The sequence below is a fragment of the Martes martes genome (genome assembly GCF_963455335.1).
Source record: "Martes martes genome assembly, chromosome: 9".
Classification (NCBI taxonomy): domain Eukaryota; kingdom Metazoa; phylum Chordata; class Mammalia; order Carnivora; family Mustelidae; genus Martes; species Martes martes.
In genome coordinates, this window is record NC_137896.1 from 54,387,252 (window position 1) to 54,405,687 (window position 18,436).

Consider the following 18,436-nt stretch of genomic DNA (forward strand, 5'->3'; position numbering starts at 1 on the left):
AATCTTAATAGTTCTGTCATTATTAGGAGTGAGGTGTTGATGCCTCCAACTATTGTCAAAATCTCTAGTTCTTCCTTCAATTCTCCCAACTTTTGCTTTGTGTATATCTTGGGTCTCCTATTAGGTGCCTAAATGTTTAAAACCCCTATATCTGCTTGATGGATTGACTCTTTTATCATTATAAAATGCCACACTTTATCTCTTAACATTTTTTTGTTTTAAAATTTATTTTGTCTGATATCATCATAGCCACTCCAGTTTTCTCACTGTTTCTAAAAAACTGTATGTTCTACTTTTTTACATTCAGCACATTGTATCTTCCAGTCTTCTGTGTTCCCTTAAGATTTAGTATAGCTGGACCTTGTTTTGTTTTGTTATTTTCCAATTCGGGAGCCTTTTGGGTGGTTGGCTTAATCCATTCACGTTTAATGTTATTACCAACATAGTTGGATTTATAACTGCCATTTTATTTTGTGTTTCCCGTATGCCTCATATCTTCTTTGTTCCTCCGGCCTTCCATTTTTCTTTTCTTATGCATTAAGTAAATCTTTTCTTATGTGACATTTGAATTCCTCTAATTGTTTTTTATTTATTTTAAAAATTCATTTTGTTGCTATTTGTTCTAGTGCTTACCATCTATATTTTATCTCAGGATACTCTACTTCAGCTTTATACTGAATTCCAATGAGATACAGAAATGCCACTCCCACATAGTTCTGTTACCCAACCCTTCTTGTGATATCATTTTTCTGCATTCTATGTATCACTTTAGTCCAAGTTACAAATGCCACAGTGCATTATTATAATTATTTTATATTTTATTATTTTTAAATTTTATATCTTGTAAATAAGCTGAGGGAATAAAGGAGAGGAAAGATGTATTTACAGAACTTGTTACATCATCCTCTTCATTTCCCTGTCTAGTTTCCTTCATTGTTCCTGTGGGTTTGAGTAAACTTTTGATGTCATTGCCTTATGGCAGTACAACTTTGCTCCTACCTACCCTCTTCATGCTGTTGTTGGCAAATGTATTTTCTTTTTTTATTTTACAGGGCAAGTAATATACTAATATGCAGATTATTTTTTTTTTATTTTTTTTATTTTTTATTTTTTTTTTTAAAGATTTTATTTATTTATTTGACAGAGATGACAAGCAGGCAGAGAGGCAGGCAGAGAAAGAGGGGGGAAGCAGGCTCCCTGCTGAGCAGAGAGCCCGATGTGGGGCTCGATCCCAGGACCCCGGGATCATGACCTGAGCCGAAGGCAGCGGCTTAACCCACTGAGCCACCCAGGCGCCCCTGCAGATTATTTTATATAGTTGTTTTTGCTGTTGTGGCAATGGTGGAATATACATGACACAGTTTATCATTGTGTCATTTAAGTATATGGATCTGTGGGCTTTCAGTATGTTCACATTGTGCTGTACAATTTGGTCTTTAAATCGATCAAGAGTGGAAAGGAGAGCATGCCATTATATATTGTCTTTTATAATTACCTAATTCCTTTATTTGTTCCTTCCCCTCTTTTTTCCTCTGTGGGAAATGCTGCCTGGGATCATTTGGCTTCAGCCTGAAGAACATTGTTTGGTTTTTCTTATATGCTGGCTATTGGCAATAAATACTCTCATTTTTTGTGTATCTGTTTTTGTTTTTCAGTTTTAGAAGTTTGAGTTCTATATAAAATTCTTGGCTGACAGTTTTCTTTCTTTTCTTTGAATGTGTTACCCCACTGCTTCCCCCACTAGTTGAGATAGACAGTAGGCTTTTGGTCATGCTGAGGGTTCCTTGTGCGTGAGGAGTCCTTTTCTTTGTCTCCTGTCTACTTTCCGTGGGCCACTGCCACAGTCATGAGTTCATAGCTTAAAACAACAGAAACTGAAATTCTCCCACTACTGGAAGCTAAAATTCTGATGTCAGGGTATTGGCAGGGCCGTGCTGTCACTGAAGTTTCTAGAAGGAAGTCTGTTTCATGCCTTTCTCCAAGCTTCTGGTTGTTGCCACTGGTTCCTGGATTCCTTGTCTTGTAGAGACACATCCATCCAGTCTTTGTGTCCATCATCACACGGTGTTCTCCCATGTGTCTCACACTGGATCCACAGTTTACCCAACTCCAGCATGACCGGATCTCAACTGATTACATCTGCAGCCGCCCTATTTCCAGATAAGGTCATGTTCTGAGATTCTAAGAAGGATATAACTTTTGTAGGGCAGTATTTAACCCAGTCCAACTGCTTCTAGAATTTCCTCTTTGTCTCTGATTTTCAGCATTTTTAGGATGATCTGACTCCATGCATCTGTGTTTGCATTTATCCTCCTTGCATGGAGTTTGTGCAGCTTCTCGAATGTGTACATTCATGTGTCCCATGAGTCTGGGGAACTCTTCAGCCATTATTTCTTCAACTGTTTTTTCCGTTCCTCCCTTTCTTCCTTTCTGGTGCTCCCATTACATGCGTCTTGGTGTGTTTGTTGGTGTCTTGTACTGGTCTGAAGGGATCCACTTCCCTTTCTTTTTTCCCTCTGCTCTTCAGGTTGCACAAACGCTTGATTTATCCTCAGCTTTGCTTTCTTCCTTCTGCCACATCCAATCAGTTGTTGACTCTCTGTCATGAGTTTTTCTATACTTACCAACCCCCAAATTTCCATTTGTTTCTATTTTGTATTTTTTCTCTTTTTAGTCTCTGTTTACTTCTGGTAATTCTCACGAACTTGTTTATGCTGGCTGACTTGAGGACTGTTGAAGGTGACAGCTGGGCCCTGACATAGGCAGTTTTTGTCACGTGGTGGTTTTCCTGGGTCCAGGTCCCTGGGTACCTTTCCCCTTTCACCAAGCCTTGTTTTATTTTTTCGTGTTTATATACTTGTTTAGTGACTTGGCTGTTCTCCTTCAGTGATGTCTGCTCCCCTGGAGTATGGGACTCTGATGGTCGCTGCCCAGAGGCCACAGCCTTGGTGACGGACACTGTCACCCTGGGATCCAGCGGTTCTAGCAGGCTCTTACTGACCATCTCGTAGCCTGATTGTTCTGTTAAGCTGTCTGCTTGTGTGGTATCACACTGACCAGTAGGCCCCAGTAATTGCTAGTTGAGCAAGCTGTGCTGTAACCAATGCTTCGCATAAATTGCTTCTCAGTCTGATCCCGTTAAATTCTGGCCCCTTTGCAGCCGTAGATTTTTAGGCCAGTCTTTGAGGTTTGCTCTGACCCCCAGGGGACTCTTGGGCCTGTCTTTCCCTGGCTCTCACTACTAAACTAGCTGGCCTGGGGCTAAGCTTGTCTTCCTAGAACTATCAGGCTCCTTTCTGTTGCTTACCACTTAAATCTCCAGGGTTTTTGAGATAACCTTTAGGCTTGAACTTCTCCACTTTCTCTTTCAAATTAAGTCTCTTTCTCTGGGGAGAGCTTTGGAGCTCCTGTGTTTTTATTCACTGTCTCATCCCCCAGAGGGAAACCTCTGAGCCAGGACTGTGAAGAGGAGGGAGTGACTTTGCTGCTTACAAGCAGGGGGCTGGCAGGAGCAGTACGCCTGGTCTTCCTGCCTTGCCTTTCTGGGCATGGAATCCACTCTGTGAGTGAGCCCGGGCAAGGGTGACCACAAGCCCATTACTCAGTCACAGTGTGCCATGCCTGGAATAGAGCTTCTGCCACGGGAGTGGGAGCTGGAGGAAGAAGGTCTCGCTTAATCACTTGGCTCACGCCTCACTAATTGAGCCTGTGTGTCTCAGGGAGGTGGGGGGGGATGAGAAGTGTGGGTGGCCTGCCCCTATCTGGTGAGATACCATTATCTTTTGACCGGGAGCACCGTTGTTTTGGCCCCAGCTAACAGCACCCACTCTGAACTATGAGGTGAAGGGTAGAAGGTGCGAGTGGGCCATGGCTCCAGTGTCACTGATTCTGTTCTTACTGAATTTCAGTAGATTTTCTTGCATAAATGTTTCTTCATTTGCTGTGTACCCTTAGGACAATTTCCGGAGACTTTAAATGGTTAGGCTTTTGAATTCTCACCAGTTACCTTTCTTTTGCTGGGAGACAGGTCTGTGGAACGTCTCACATTGCCACTCTATAAGAAATGTTTTATCTGGGACGCCTGGGTGGCTCAGTTGGTTAAGCAGCTGCCTTCGGCTCAGGACGTGATCCCAGCGTCCTGAGATCGAGTCCCACATCGGGCTCCTTGCTCGGCGGGGAGCCTGCTTCTTCCTCTGACTTTGCCTGCCACTCTGTCTCTCTGTGCTCGCTCGCTCTCGCGCGCGCTCTCTCTCTCTCTCTCTCTGACAAATAAATAAATAAAATCTTAAAAAAAAAAAAGAAATGTTTTATCTGTGACTTTGATATGTAAATGGTTGGTACACAAGGTGTTTTTTTTGTTCTTTTACCTGCTATTTCAGCTGTAGGACTGTGTATCCCAAACACGGAAATACTAGTCTTGAATCCATATTAAACCATGTATACCCATAATCTCCGTTTTCTTCCGGAAGTTACGAAAATCTCACCCTGAGCAGACTCTAACATCTGTTATATTTGTACTCCCATCTTTTGGGATTATTTCTACCATATTAAAAACGTGTAGGCACTTAAGCGTGAATTGAGAAATACACCTGTGTCTTCAGCAGCAGAGAAAAATTAATTTTTCCAATCTTTCTGCTGCCACATGTCAGAATGATCAGAATATTTGATGCCCCCCATTAACATATGAACACTGCACAGCCTTGAAAGGATTATTATTATATCCCTGTGGGATCATCTTCCCGTCAATGCCGAGTATTACTGAATTTATTTCACTTTTCACATCAGCACAATAAATGGGCTGAGCATCCTTCACTCCTTGGCCGTCTCATAGGTTAAGCCACATTTCAGAGTCATCTGGTGCCACGTTGTTGCTAAAACCCAAAGCCTTTTCAGTGGTTGTGGGGGCCTTGGCACAAAGAAGTGGTTTGTTACAAAGGCATTCTTCTTGCTGACTTTACCGAGCAGCCTGAGTTTGATTGCTGCCCTTGAACTGGACCAGGTTCTCGGCCTGTGAGCTCCCACAAGAGCGGAAAGTACAGGCAGTTGAGGTGAGCTCATAACTGCAGAGCCATGCGAAGCTGCCTGGAACCCATTCAGTTCCCCTGGAAGAGGTGTCTCCTGTCCTTTCTTCCTACTATCTTTTTAGGGGGTTAGCTCCTTGTTATTCATAAGGGTATTGCCTGGGTTTTGCGATTCATTTTGTGGGGGGGGGGGTGTGCTTGTAAGTGATGAGATTCTGTCAGTTTCGTTTCTGTTTGAAGTGCTTACCTATTGGGCTGAAATTGATTAGCGAGAGACATTGTATAACCACCCAGCTATGTTCCATAAATCTTTAAGTGTTTTTGATAGAAGGCACTTGCTCAAGAAAAACAGTTCAAATGCATTTCAAGCAAGGCTGAGGTGCTTCCAACACGTTTATGTTACCACTAAAACTAGCGAAATGTTGGAGGCAACCATGTATAATTTAGTATACTGCATTTCTGCTGGCTGTGAGTAGTTGCTCGGTTATTTTAGGTGTGGAGATAAAGTTAGCATGCGACAGAACATCTCAGTTTAAGAAATATTTGCATATAGATATAGAGTTACATTAAAGAAGGTCAAATTTCTTTGAAAAGAGATGTAATTTTTTTGGTTTATGAACTGTGGAAGGTTTGGGAAAATGCAAGGAAATGAAGGCCAAATAAAATGAATGTTCACCCCTCAAGTTAAGCAGTCATGGAGCTAGATTTGGAATTCATGTGTTTTTCCTGAAAATTCTGTCTTCAGGTCATCATTCAGGTATACAGGTGAGATGTAGGCAGGCTGAGGGTAAAGCATGAACCAGACAAATCTACAGGTAGTGGAGAGAATATGAGATTAGGAAGACTGTGAGCTTATTTTGTCCTCACTAGTGATCTGGGGATCGTGGTCAGAAACTCTGATCCCCTGGGTGTCTTGTTTCCTATTTGCAAAGCAGAGGATCTGGGAAATGGGGCTCTCCGTAAATAATAAATACAGCTGATGGAACTCTGTGGAGCAGCAGGACCTTCCAGCCATCCGCATTCTCAACCGTGATACAGCTGACCCTTGAATAAATGGGGGTGAGAGGCGCTGGCCCTCCGTCCCCCACTCCCCACGTGCTTTCAAGAATTCCGCCTGTACCTTGACTCTTCGCCTGCTCCTGACTGACCGGTTACCATAACATGGATAGTCAGTTCACACGTGTTCTGTGTGTTACGTGCATTACATATTTTGTTCTCAGATGGAAATAAACTGGGGAAAGGAAAATGTTACAAGGAACATCATGAGGAAGAGGAACTGCCGTCACAGTCTTGGCCCGTGTGTTTCAGCACACAAATCAGCCTAAGATTGGAGCCATGCAGTCCACACCCACGATGTTCATGGCCCAGCTGTGTTTGTATTGTCATCAGACCATATGCAAATGTCCGATTGGTGTGGATGGGTTCTTCCGTGGCTGGCGTGACCCCTCCCTGTCCCCCAAATGGTCCTCCTTTGCCCCGGGTTGCTTTGCTCTCACCCGTGGTAAACATTTGACTTACTCAGATTTTATCTGCACTTCATGGCAAACTAAATGTTTTAAAACCATACACCTAGGGTTTTATGTGTTGTGTTTGTTTTTTGTTTTTTGGGTTTTTTTTTTTTTTTCCAGTAAGAGCTTTGGAAGAATTGGCTTTTTTTTTTTTTCCTGGCATTAATTCTTTCAGTTTGGAACAGGAGGGTGAGGTGAGCGCAAGTTTTGATGGCAGAGAAGGCAGAGCAGAGAACAGAACAAGACAGAGAGGTGGTTTCCCATGGCTGCTCTGCTTTCTGGGTTCATTCTTCTCACTCCTTCCTCCCTAGAACGCAGTCTGCTTTTTCTGGCCCCCTCCACTTATACCATGTAATTTGAATAAAGCCTTTCTATTAGTTTAAACAGTGTCTTTCAGTCGTGATTGCCTCTTCATGTTGGTTGTGGCTCAGGTTTGGGAAGCACAGATTGCCAGCCCCCTGCACCCCGCAGCGGCATCCTGTCCCAGTGGGTCCCGCCCGCGGATCCTACACCGTAGTCGTGCTCCCGCTCAGACAGTGACCAGATGGTTGAACTTAATCACTTAGAGCTCTGATCTGCAAACAGTATCTTGTTTCTTACTCATTTTTTCCCACAAGCAGATGGAAGGATAATCATTTTTTTATGATGTTTTTGTGTCCAGTTTAAAAAAAACCACCTGTATGATTTGGTACTTCACCGAATCTCTGCATGTTGCTAGTCACTTTTTAAAAGAAAGTCATTCTGCCACTTTGCAGGAGTGGTGCTAGAATTAGACAAGTGATGTTTAGTGTCTCTCCGTGATAAAATAAGAACTTTTTGATGTAAAATTCTGTGAGAGGAGACATTTGGAAACTTGAAACTACTTTTCTGCACTGTTGACTGGGTGGTAGCTTTAGTGTTTAGGCTGCTTAGAAGTCAGTGGTAGTATGACGACTTGTTCTGGAGGAAGAGCGAAGATGCTGTCCGTAAACTCTTGGTGTCTTCCTTCCTTGCTGTCCTCCCATGTTTTAAATTGTGGCTGCTCCAAAGTCACCCTGTCCTCTTGTGCTTTCTCTGGGGACGTGGGGCATGTGCAGATAACCGGAGGAGCGGGCTTCGTGGGCTCCCACCTCACTGACAAGCTCATGATGGACGGCCATGAGGTGACTGTGGTGGACAACTTCTTCACGGGCAGGAAGAGGAATGTGGAACACTGGATCGGCCATGAGAACTTTGAGCTCATTAACCACGACGTGGTGGAGCCGCTCTACATTGAAGGTGAGAGAAAGCAGCCACTGACTGCGTGTTGAGCCTGGTACGTGGGCTCCCCAGAGCTGCCAGCCCCCAGCCGGAGCCTTTTGCCCTGACCACAGTGAGTGTGAGCTGTGACTCATTTCTGAAATGGTCTTACTGGGTACAAGGCACTGTCGTAGTTTCCGTGATAAAGAGCAGTGATGGCAGTGTGGGTGTTTGACTGCACTGCCCCAGCACTCCTGGCTCTGGGCATCATGGGCTGTTCCGGAAGGGCTTGTGCAGTGCACGACCCTCCCCACTGCATAACACATCCGATGCCTGCCCCACTTGTGTGGAAGTCGAGCTTCCTACAGGGTGCCGGCTGGTGTGGAATGCTACTTCCAGTGATATTCCACAGCAGGAGTTTAAAGCCTCAGTAACTTTGCCACTCTCAAGGAGTCAGGGATTGGGGGCTATAGTGGGTTGGACGGTGGTCCCCAAAAAGATATTTCCATGTCTTAATCCCCAGAACCTGCGAATGTGAGCTTATGTGGGGGAAAGGGTCTTTGTGGATGTGACAAAATTAAGGATCTCAAGACGATACCAGCCTGGATGCCCCGGGTGAGCCATATTTCCAGTTGCAAGTGTCTTTGTAAGGGACAGAATGGAGAAGCCACAGATGCCTGGGGAGAAGTGCTGGTCTCACAAACACCAGGGCTGAGATTGAGGCCACACAGCCCCAGGCCAAGGACCGCCTACAAGGCAAGGAGGGATTCTCCCCTAGAGCCTTTGAGGGAAGCGTGGCCTTGCCAACACCTTGCTTTCTAGAACTGTGGGAAAAGAAGTTTCTGGTGTTGTAGTTCACCTAGTGTGTGGCCCTCAGCTACAACAGCCTCAGGAGGCTAGTGGGGGGTTGTCTAAGGTGTACTGATGAGAACCTCCACCAGGTGCTTGCTCAGTAGGCCTCTTGGGGTCACCCACCTTCTCTTTCATTCTCACTGAAATCTGACCAGAGCCCCGAGAGGTAAATGGTATCATCCTCCCTTGCGTATTTGCAGAAAACTGGCATTGGGTTGTGGGCTTCCCAAAGCTGTAGGGCTCTTAAGTGGTCAGGCCAGGACTCAGCCTCAGGTTTCAGGCTCCAGAATCATCACCTGGCCCTCCCCCTCCTGCATGGATGGTGTGGCGTTCTGCTCCTCTAAGTGGCCTGGTAGTGAACATTTTGGAGGGACGGTAGAGTTGCTGAGAAGTGTTTATTGTATGGGTATGCCGTGCTTTATTTACTCCTATCCTTAAATGTTCTCCAATGTTTTATTATAACATGTCTTCCTTTGAACTTTATTTCCTTAATAAAAGACTTTTAATGTGAATTTTGCCAAATGCCTTGTCCTCATTGTTCAGTGTTGTCTGTTTCACAAACAGGAGTAGCACTGAGCATTATCTTCAAAAACTACTAACAAAATAGTTTACTAATTTGATAGAAAACACATGGTTCTTTGAATAAAAAAGTTAATTTTTTTCCTAACACGTTAAAATTCACAAAAGAAATCTAAATAGTTCTTTTACCTTTTTAAAAAAATTTGCTTTTCATGGGAGTTCTTCATAAGAGGGATATTAATCAGTAGATATATATTAAACATTTGCCCCTTCCCCCAATTCTGGTTTTGCCTTCTAATTCTATTGAAATTTTATAATTACAGTCTCACGTGTGTATTTTCCCCATTTGTTGTTCAGTTTCTTTTATGCTCTCAGTGTCCCAAGAATAGAGAAATATTGAGCCACGGTGTTTTTGTTTATGTGATTTTTTTTAAACATGTGATTAATCTGTCAGGGATTTATTTCAGGGTTAGGCTGTCGTTTGTGAGGTGACCCAGATGATCTAGGTAGTAGATATATTGGCTCACATTCCCCCGGACTAGATCCTTGATTGTGGGTTTGCTGTGAGGGTAAATTGAGGTAACACACATGATAGGGCGCTCACAGGAAGAATTGCAGACTGTGGGAGTCTACGTGCTGCAGTGAAAGTCCTCACTAGTGGAATTAAGGTCATGAATCAGCCGGCAGCAGTAGGACATCGAGATTATCTGGGATTATGTGGGTGGACCCACATAATCACGAATATTGAAAAGTGGCAGCGGCAGCAGGTGGAGGAGCTTATTGGAGAGATCTGGTATCAGGGATGCCTCCACCGCCACAGGCATTAGGGAGGTCAGGGGGATTCAAAGTGTGAGGAGGACTTGACCCATGGCCGCTAGCTCTGAAGGTGGCCTTGAGCCAGAGCCTGCAGGCGGCCTCTGGGAGCTCCCAGCCCACACTCAGCAGCAGGGAGATGGGGACCTCTGTGCTGCAGCCTCATGGACCTGAATTTTGGCAACAGCTTGACTCGCCCACCAACGGCAGGAATGCAGCCCTGCTAACACCTGATTTCAGCCTGTGAGGGCAGAGAGAGAACCAGCTGGGCCACACTGCGCTTGGCTTCTGATCTGCAGACCTGCTAGATTATAAATGGGCACTTTTTTTTTTAGCCTCTAAGTTTGTTAGGGCATCAGATGAATTAGCATACAGTGAAATCCTAGCCTAAAGATACTCCTGTTTATACACGTTCTTTCCCCACAGTCCAGACCAGAGCCCTGGCATAAACTGGACAAGGTGTCCCTCTGTGCCACATGGAATGTGCAGCCCAAGCCCTTGTCAAGGGCTTAACACAGGGGCTGGGCCCTCCTAAGTACTCCCCAAATGATAGATGCTATTATTATTCCTCTTTCCCCTTTCTTTGCACACGGCAGTAAATGTTTGTGAAACAAAACTATTGATCACATAATTTCAGTACTCCCGAGAAACCAAAACTGGGGAAAAATGGTATGTTGGTAAATAAGTTATCTGCTTTGCCTCCGAGCTTTGACACCAGCACTACTGGAGACCGTTTCTCCCGCTTCTGGCGGTAGACTCCATGTGGAGACACATGTGAACGCAGTGAATGGACTCACACCAGAAAGGGTTCACACTTCTGCCCTTTGCTGGTGGGGGGAGTGGCCCCCGTGTGGGGGAGCAGAAGACATTTCTACACCTCTATAGTCTTAAAGCCTGTTTTTCACTTTGTCTGACCTTAGTGTAAGATTCTTACACATGCCCGGGACAGTCTCCCCACCTCCTCCCCGTCTGGTCGCTCTTCTCCCCCCATAGTGCCCACCTGACTCAGCCCCAGACGGGGAGAAGAGCACCCATCACTGGATCCCACTTGTGGGTACAGCTGTGCATCTCAGAGGTTGTGATCCTCCTCCCCTCACCGAAGCCAGGCACAGCATGAATTTAACCAGATGAACTCAGTTTGGTTTTCCCCCTCCCCTTGGTGTTGTCACACAAAGGATGACATGATTTAGGGCACCCTTGAGTTGACCTGTCCTCGCCTTGTGCTGACAGTGCCTGCCATAGTTCACCTCCCCATCAGTTTTTCCTCTGATCAAGTGTCACAGCCTGTGCTCATCCTAAGGGGTATTACCATTTGGTGTAGTGTGCACACCAGGCTCTCAGCCTCGACGAACGAGATGTGCTGATGTGACAGAATCAATCTCCTCTGTGAGGGACAGTGTATCACAAGTATGTACACCCTGTGTTTGGTACATACCTCTCCTTTTGAGTCCCTTCTTCCTAGTGAAGGAACCCCCACTTGATGTGGTATTGACACCATAGCAGGAATGTTCTTCAGCTCTCAGAAGCATTTTATGGGATTTGGTTTGGTTTCTTTGTTTTTCCGGGGCTGGCAAGTTGTCTGGGTTGTAACGGGGTAACAGTGGTGTCCCTTAATTTGGCATGTCCGTAGCAGAGCTTCATTCATTTTCCTTCCACACAGAGTTCCTCCTGTTGTTATTTTCAAAGTGTAACCATTAAGTTTCAGAAGCAGAAGCATTAGCGATGTAACTGCTGTGGGAAATTAACTGTTGTCTGCCCTCGGGATGTGGTGGTGGCATTGGGAAGGGAGAAAGTGATTGCCACACACCTGGGGTCAGGGCTGAGAGGGGGGTACCGGGGAATTCAGGGATGGCCACATGGTCACGAATTGTAAGACTGATGAAGACCAGCGGTGCTGGTGGCATTGGGGTTCTGTTAGAGGCCTCTGTGTCCCCCTGCTGCATTGGAGGGTATTATAATACTGAAATAACAGAATCTGGTTTTATATTGCTTTAAAAGAACTCTGAATTTTATCAAATGAGACATTGAATTCAGATGGGGAATCTCGGGAAGGAGCCAAGTTAATCCTTCCTCCCCATCTAGTAAGGGTGCAGGGAAGTTTCAGACCAGCCAGAGTTGGGGGTAGTGGGGTGTTTTCAGGTTTTGTGAGGGAGATGCCAGGCCACGGAGATGGTGGAAAGGAGGCTCAGCGTTGGGGCAGCCCCTCTTTCAGCCTGGAGGGCTGGCCAGTGGATGTCGGCGGCAGGCGGGCTCCCAGAGAAGGAACCATGTCTAGGGAAAGAGCCGGGTGTTCCTGGAGGCAAGGATTAGGGATACAGGACACTGAGCACTGACCCTGGAGGCTTTTTCAGAACAGAGCTGACTCTGTGGGGGGGAGGATGGAGATTTAGCCAATCCTTGACTTAGAATGGTCAACTTAAATCATCTTCTGACTTTATAGTGGTGTGATAATAGTACACATTCAGTGGAAACCGTACTTAAAAAAAAAATTTTTTTACAGGTTTTATTCTTTTGAGAGGGGGCAGAGAGAGAGAGAGCACTCGTGTGTGCATGAGTGGGGGAGGGGGAAGGAGCACAGGACGAGGGAGAAGCAGCCTCCCTGCTGAACAGGGAGCTTATATGCAACTCCCTCCCAGGACGTGGAGATCATGACCTGAGCAGAAGGCAGACACCCAACCTATTGAGCCACCTTGGGTCCCATACTTCAAATTTTTAATCTAGATCTTATTCTGGGCTAGGGACTTGCAGTCCTGTCCTCTTTTGATGCTGGGCAATGGCAGGGGCCGCAGCTCCCAATCAGCCAGCAATCACAGGGGTTAGCACCCTATACATTTACAACCATTCCATACCCAGACCACCCTTCTGCTTTCAGTTTCAGTACAGTACTTGATGAGGTACATGGGATATTCAGCACTTTATCACAAAGTAAGCTTTGTATTAGAGAATTTTTGCACAACTGGAGGCTAATGGAAGTATTCTGAGCACATGTAACACAGGCTAGGCTAAGGTATATGTTCAGGAGTTTATTTTATTAGTACTTGAACCCTATGAATATAGTATAGTTTTATTACTGGCGAGTTTGCAGGTACGGGCCATGATGACTGTTGGGTCCGTTATCAAAGGAACGAGACTGATACAAAGTGAAAGTTATGCAAAGCCTTATTCTGTGCCAACCATTGGAAGTCAGACTGACCGGCCAGGGCCGCCTCCGAAGAGAGCGACCCCTCTTTGGTCTTACAGGCTAGTTTTATAGGGCACAACTGCAGACCTCTACGTATGTGGATTTGGCTGATTGGATGTCTCCTACCTGTGTGTTTTAGTAACGGTTACCCGGAACCGATATAGTAACTGCTGAGGCGTTTATTAAACAAAATGGCCTTGTTTTAGGTGTGTGTTTTAGCAACAGTTACCTGGAACTGATATCAGTAACTGCTGAGGCATTTATTAAACAACGAAATGTCTACCTGGGCAACATGGAGTCACTATGGCTAAGTAGGCCCAGGCAGGCCCTAGGGGTTTAACAGGTTTTAATGTGGAATTGGCCCCAACAATGACCCCTCCTTGAGAAAGCCGCCCCACATACACATCAAAGTCATTTTTGTTGTTGCCTTTGACTCATGTCCAGGCTCCTGGTGTAGACAGCCTGGGCCCCTCCCAAGAGCTGTCCCAATTTACTTGTCCACCATCTGCCTTAGCAGGAATCTTGAAACCAGCATTTCTATAGAGGACAGAAAAAGAGACACTCCTCGCATCATGGGGAGTCCATTCCTGGGACATGCAGTACCTGTGAGTACGAGGTGTCCGGGGCAATGAAAGCAGAAAATGACAGTCGTAAACACTTCATGAATACTCACTGTGTTCCAGGCACGGTTCTAATCACTGCGTATAATTAAGAGTTTGAATTCTTTCAGCGTCCGTGAGGTAGGCAGTTATTATCCTCACATCGCAGGTGAGGGAACGCGTGCGTGGAGTCCTATAACCCACCTTTTCCCAGGCGCAGGGATCCTGTGCAAGGCCAGGAGGGGCAGGCGCGAAGTCAGGGAAGACAGGAGAGGCTGGACTATCGCACCCAGATGCCCCAGAGTTGACCGTGAATGGTGGCTAGTAACTGTGTTTGCCAAGAGCATTGGGTCCATGTTGATGTAGGTATTTGAGGAGTGCTATTCTGATTCAGAGATTTTTGTTGGATTATAACTTAGAATTCTTTTCCTCCTGTTCAGTTTTTTTTTTTTTCTTCAAATGTAAACATAAAATGCAGAGGCTGCAGATCTGATGTTCCCTCCCACCTCCCCATTGAACTTGGAGCGGTGGGGGGGCGGGAACCCCTGCAGTGAGGGTCCGCCCCATAGGTGCTTTCTCGACACGGTGTTATCATGGTGATCCCTGAGCACGTTGAGGGGATTCTGAGGCAGATGAGGGTGGCTGCCAGCTTCAGGAAATTGACCGGCAGCTGTGCTGACCAGAACTTTTGATCCTGGGGCTGAGCCAGACCTCGGGCATGTAGTCTTCTCTTTGCATTAAGTCAATATTATTTGATATGAAATCAAGCCAAAAATCCCCCTCTTTTAGTTCTTCATGCTAAGAGAAATTGGGTCTTTACACTGAAAAGTCCTCTATCTTCTTAGATCCTGTTTTCTGTCATAAATACCGGTGTTCGGAGACAAGGGCCCAGCCGCACATTCCACGTGGCACATCTTGTCCAGTGTTTATGCCAGGGCTCTGGTCTGGACTGTGGGGAAAGAACGTGTATAAACAGGAGTGTCTTTAGGCTAGAATTTTACTGTATGCTAAATAATACACATATTCACAGCAAGAAACAACCTTTTATTTTATGTATTTTCAAAGCTTCAGGGTGCAACTCCTTGATGGGTATCTTATCAGTTTAGCAAGGTGTGGCTCTGGCACAGGGAAGCAATGGACAAAGGCTACACTAGGAACTTATATTTAAAAAGAAGAAAGAAAGAAAAATCACAGGGAGATGCAAAGATTCAGTTGGCTTTTATGTGGATTTCCCCTTTGATAGGAGATTGCACTTGATTTCTTAAAAATTTTTGTTTATATATTTTTTAAGATGTCCTTAATGAGAGAGAGGGGGTGGAGCATGACCAGGGGGAGGGGCAGGCAGAGGGAGAAGCAGACTAACCTCAATCCCAGGACCCCGAGATCATGACCCGAGCCAAAGGCAGACGTTTAACCCTCTGAGCCTTCCAGGCGCCCCTACACTTGATTTTTTTGATGGAGTCTGAACAACGATTTTGAGTGATCTCGAGTTGTTCAATTTTGACACCTTTTTCCTTCTATATTTAAGTATCATCGGCATGTTTTCCAGGCACAGTGAAGTTCATCCTGAACACCCGTGGGAGTTTGGTGTGTGGTTAGTGTAGCTGCAGGGTCGTTGTTTTCCAGATTCTCGGTGGGGCTGAGCGCGCCTCAGCTGTACCCCACCCCTTGCCCATCCTCTTCCCAGCATAAAAATAACGTCCTGTGTTCTGGCAGGAAGGCTGTTTTGGACCTACTTAAGGAAATTCTGTGAAAAAGGAAAACACTAGTTTGCTTTACTGTTTCCCTTCCTTGATCATTAATTTGAGCTCTTTTAGGGCTCATTGCTTAGGTCCTGTTTTTCTGGCGATGATTACAGCATATGGGCCTTGTAAATGTTTCGGGGTCACAGGAGGGTCACCTGGTGGACACAGTTCCAGCGAATGAATGGCCCTGCCTTTCTTTCTCCTGTTGTCTTCCTCTCCCTCCCTTCAACTTAGATTTTTGGATGTCATGCTCATTTTTGGTGTATGTTTCTTATGATGAAATTGACATCTTTTGAGGGCATTATTCCCCCTCCACTGTGAGGATTAGCTTTGCTGCTGTATTATTATTAATATCGCTCAGTATTTTTGTAGCACTTCTCATCCTGATTATTTACGCTCCTTCTAAATCCCTCCACCCCCCAACTCTCCTTTTCACAATTGCTAACCCAAATAATTACTCAGCAGCCTCTGTTGCTTGGTCCTTTTTAGGACAGGAACTGGAGTTAGAGTCATTAATTCTCCTGGCAGAACACATTCTCGTGGGAAAGAGGAGCTGTTGGAAATACTAATTTTCATAAGACTTCAGATTCTTCTTCTTCTTCTTTTTTTTTTTTTAAAGATTTTATCTGTCAGAGCGATAGAGAGAGGGGACAACGGGGAGAGCAGCAGGCAGAGGGAGAAGCAAGCTCCCTGCCGATGTGGCACTTGATCCCAGGACCCTGGGATCATGACCTGAGCCGAAGGTGGACACTTAACCGACTGAGCTACCCAGGTGTCCCAGACTTCAGGTTCTTCTTAAACACGATGCATCAGTGTTGCTTGTTAGACCACGTGACATAGTTTTTACGGCACACCTTAGCCTTTCCAGGTGAGATGACCAGGAAGCTGCAGTCAGGCTGAACCACAGATGTGAAAACAACAACAAACCAGATGCAATAGCCTTTTGGATGAACAGGCCCCAGTCTCTGGGTCGGCTCTTCACCCAGCTCACTTTTAGTGAGCACAGTTCCAAAACGGGCCATGGCCGCGGCGGGGGTTGGTTTTCCATCACAGATCCCCAACCCTGTCTAGCCCTTCTGATGCATGAGATCTGCCCAGGAGTCTGCATTTATGTGTGTGCATGGGTGACAAGGTGGGGGGCACCCTCCTGCAGAGAGCAAAGCTATGTGGAGAGCCTAAGGAAGAAGGATCACTTGTTCTCAGTGACTGTCATCTGGTGAGGTGGGCATGCCAGCATCCTGAGCGGGACAAGGCAGAATGTGGGAATTAGCGGTGGGGCAGTGGATGGGAAGGGTGATTATCCCAGATCAGGGTGTACAAGAGGGCTCCCCTCACAGACCGACTTCTGAATTGAGCCTTGAGGGAGAATGTGTGGACTCCTGTATAGGCAAAGGAGACAGTGAGGAGGTTGGAAATGTTCGTGCCTTTTGCTTGGTGTTGGACTTGTGAGGGACGAGCTCTTTGGTCCCCTTTTTCTCTAGTCTCTGAGGCACTGACTTTCTTTTCTGCAGGTCTTGTCACCTCCAGAGTAAAAACAGTGCTAAGTGATTTGTTCTGTGAGGTCACAACCCATACCCTTGATTTAAATGGTCTTTGGGAAGAAGGGAGCCAGCTCCAGGGGCCAGGCACACCGGCCGCGTGCTCTCTGAGGTGGCGCTCAGCTCTGAAGGCCTGGCCAGGTTTAGTCCGTGGTGGGACTGGCCTCCTCCTGCTTGGGAGCAGCACTGGGGTGCAGTGAGAGGTTTTCCAGAGAGAAGGTGCAACATATGCATGTGGAGCTGGTGGGCTGCTGCGTACACCTGTTGTCCTTGAACTTAGAAGCAGGTGAGTGGGGACAGACCCGTGCTCTTACCCGTCCTGTCCGTAAGCTGTGCAGAGGGTAACAACATAGCCTAAGAAGGGTGGCTTTCTGTGACACCTGGCTTGTTAACTTACACCTCACACAATAAACTTTTTGTTTGCTTTTTATTTTTAACAGTGGTTCAATTCAGAATGACTTGGGTGGAGGGCGATCAGAAAGCATTCACAGGATTTTCCTATCATTAAGATGGAGACTCTTAATGAATTTCCATGTTAAGACTATAAACGATGTCAAAAGGTTTTGGGTTTTCTTAGTTTTCTTGAAGAAAGATTAGCCTTTCAAAAGTATGGGTTCTGTTTTTAGATTAGTAGTTTCCAAATGTGGCTTTAAAATGTGTCTGCATGTGTGTATGTGTGTGTACATACACACAAATCTATATATACAGACACATAAATCCAGAGTCTCTCTACCCGGAGTGTCTGCATCTGGATGCCAGGGGTCCAGGTAACCCCCGTTCAGAAGCCTCACGGGGTAACTGCTATATAACAAGGACCGACTGAGGACCTTGAATGACTGGCTCAGGAGCCTGATGTTAGCTCTTAGATTCCCGGGGTAGAGAAAGGGAGGAGAACGTAAACCCAGACCATTCATTTTGACTTCAGCCTTAGTAAAAGTCATACCCTTTTCCCACTAATACTCTTTTCATCTGCTTTTACTGCTCGTGAGTATCTTATTTTGTGTTTTGCTGTCCTAATCATTTTCAGTTGCACTAGCCAGTCCTGTTAAACATACTGTGTTAGAACCGATATCCAGAACTTTTTCACCTACAAAACTGAAACTCTGTACCCATTGAACAATAATGCTCCTCCCCCAGGCTCTGGGACCAGTGATCTATCTTCTGTTTCTGAGTTTGATGACTCTAGGTAGCTCATACAAGTGGAATCCTATAGGATTTGTCTTTTTGTGACTGGCTTATTTCACTTAGTGTCATGTCCTCAAAGTACATCCCTGTTGTAGTATGTGACAGAGTTTTTTTTTTTTTTTTTTTTTCATTTTAAGGTTGAATAACATTTCACTCTGTGTGTGTGTGTGTGTGTGTACACACATGCGCACTGTATTTTGTTTATCTTTTAATTTGTCCGTCCATGGACACCTGGGTTGCTTCCACCAGGTGACTAT

General features: G+C 45.6%; 1 protein-coding gene across 2 annotated transcripts in view; it reads left to right on the plus strand.

The window, feature by feature from the left end:
* Positions 1 to 18,436, plus strand: part of UXS1 (UDP-glucuronate decarboxylase 1) — a 90,406-nt gene that overhangs the window by 36,079 nt on the left and 35,891 nt on the right. For both annotated transcript variants that reach the window (XM_080814079.1, XM_080814080.1), the window contains exon 6: positions 7,606 to 7,786. In XM_080814079.1, coding sequence (XP_080670205.1) covers positions 7,606 to 7,786 — 181 coding nt within the window. The remainder of the gene's footprint in view (positions 1 to 7,605; positions 7,787 to 18,436) is intronic.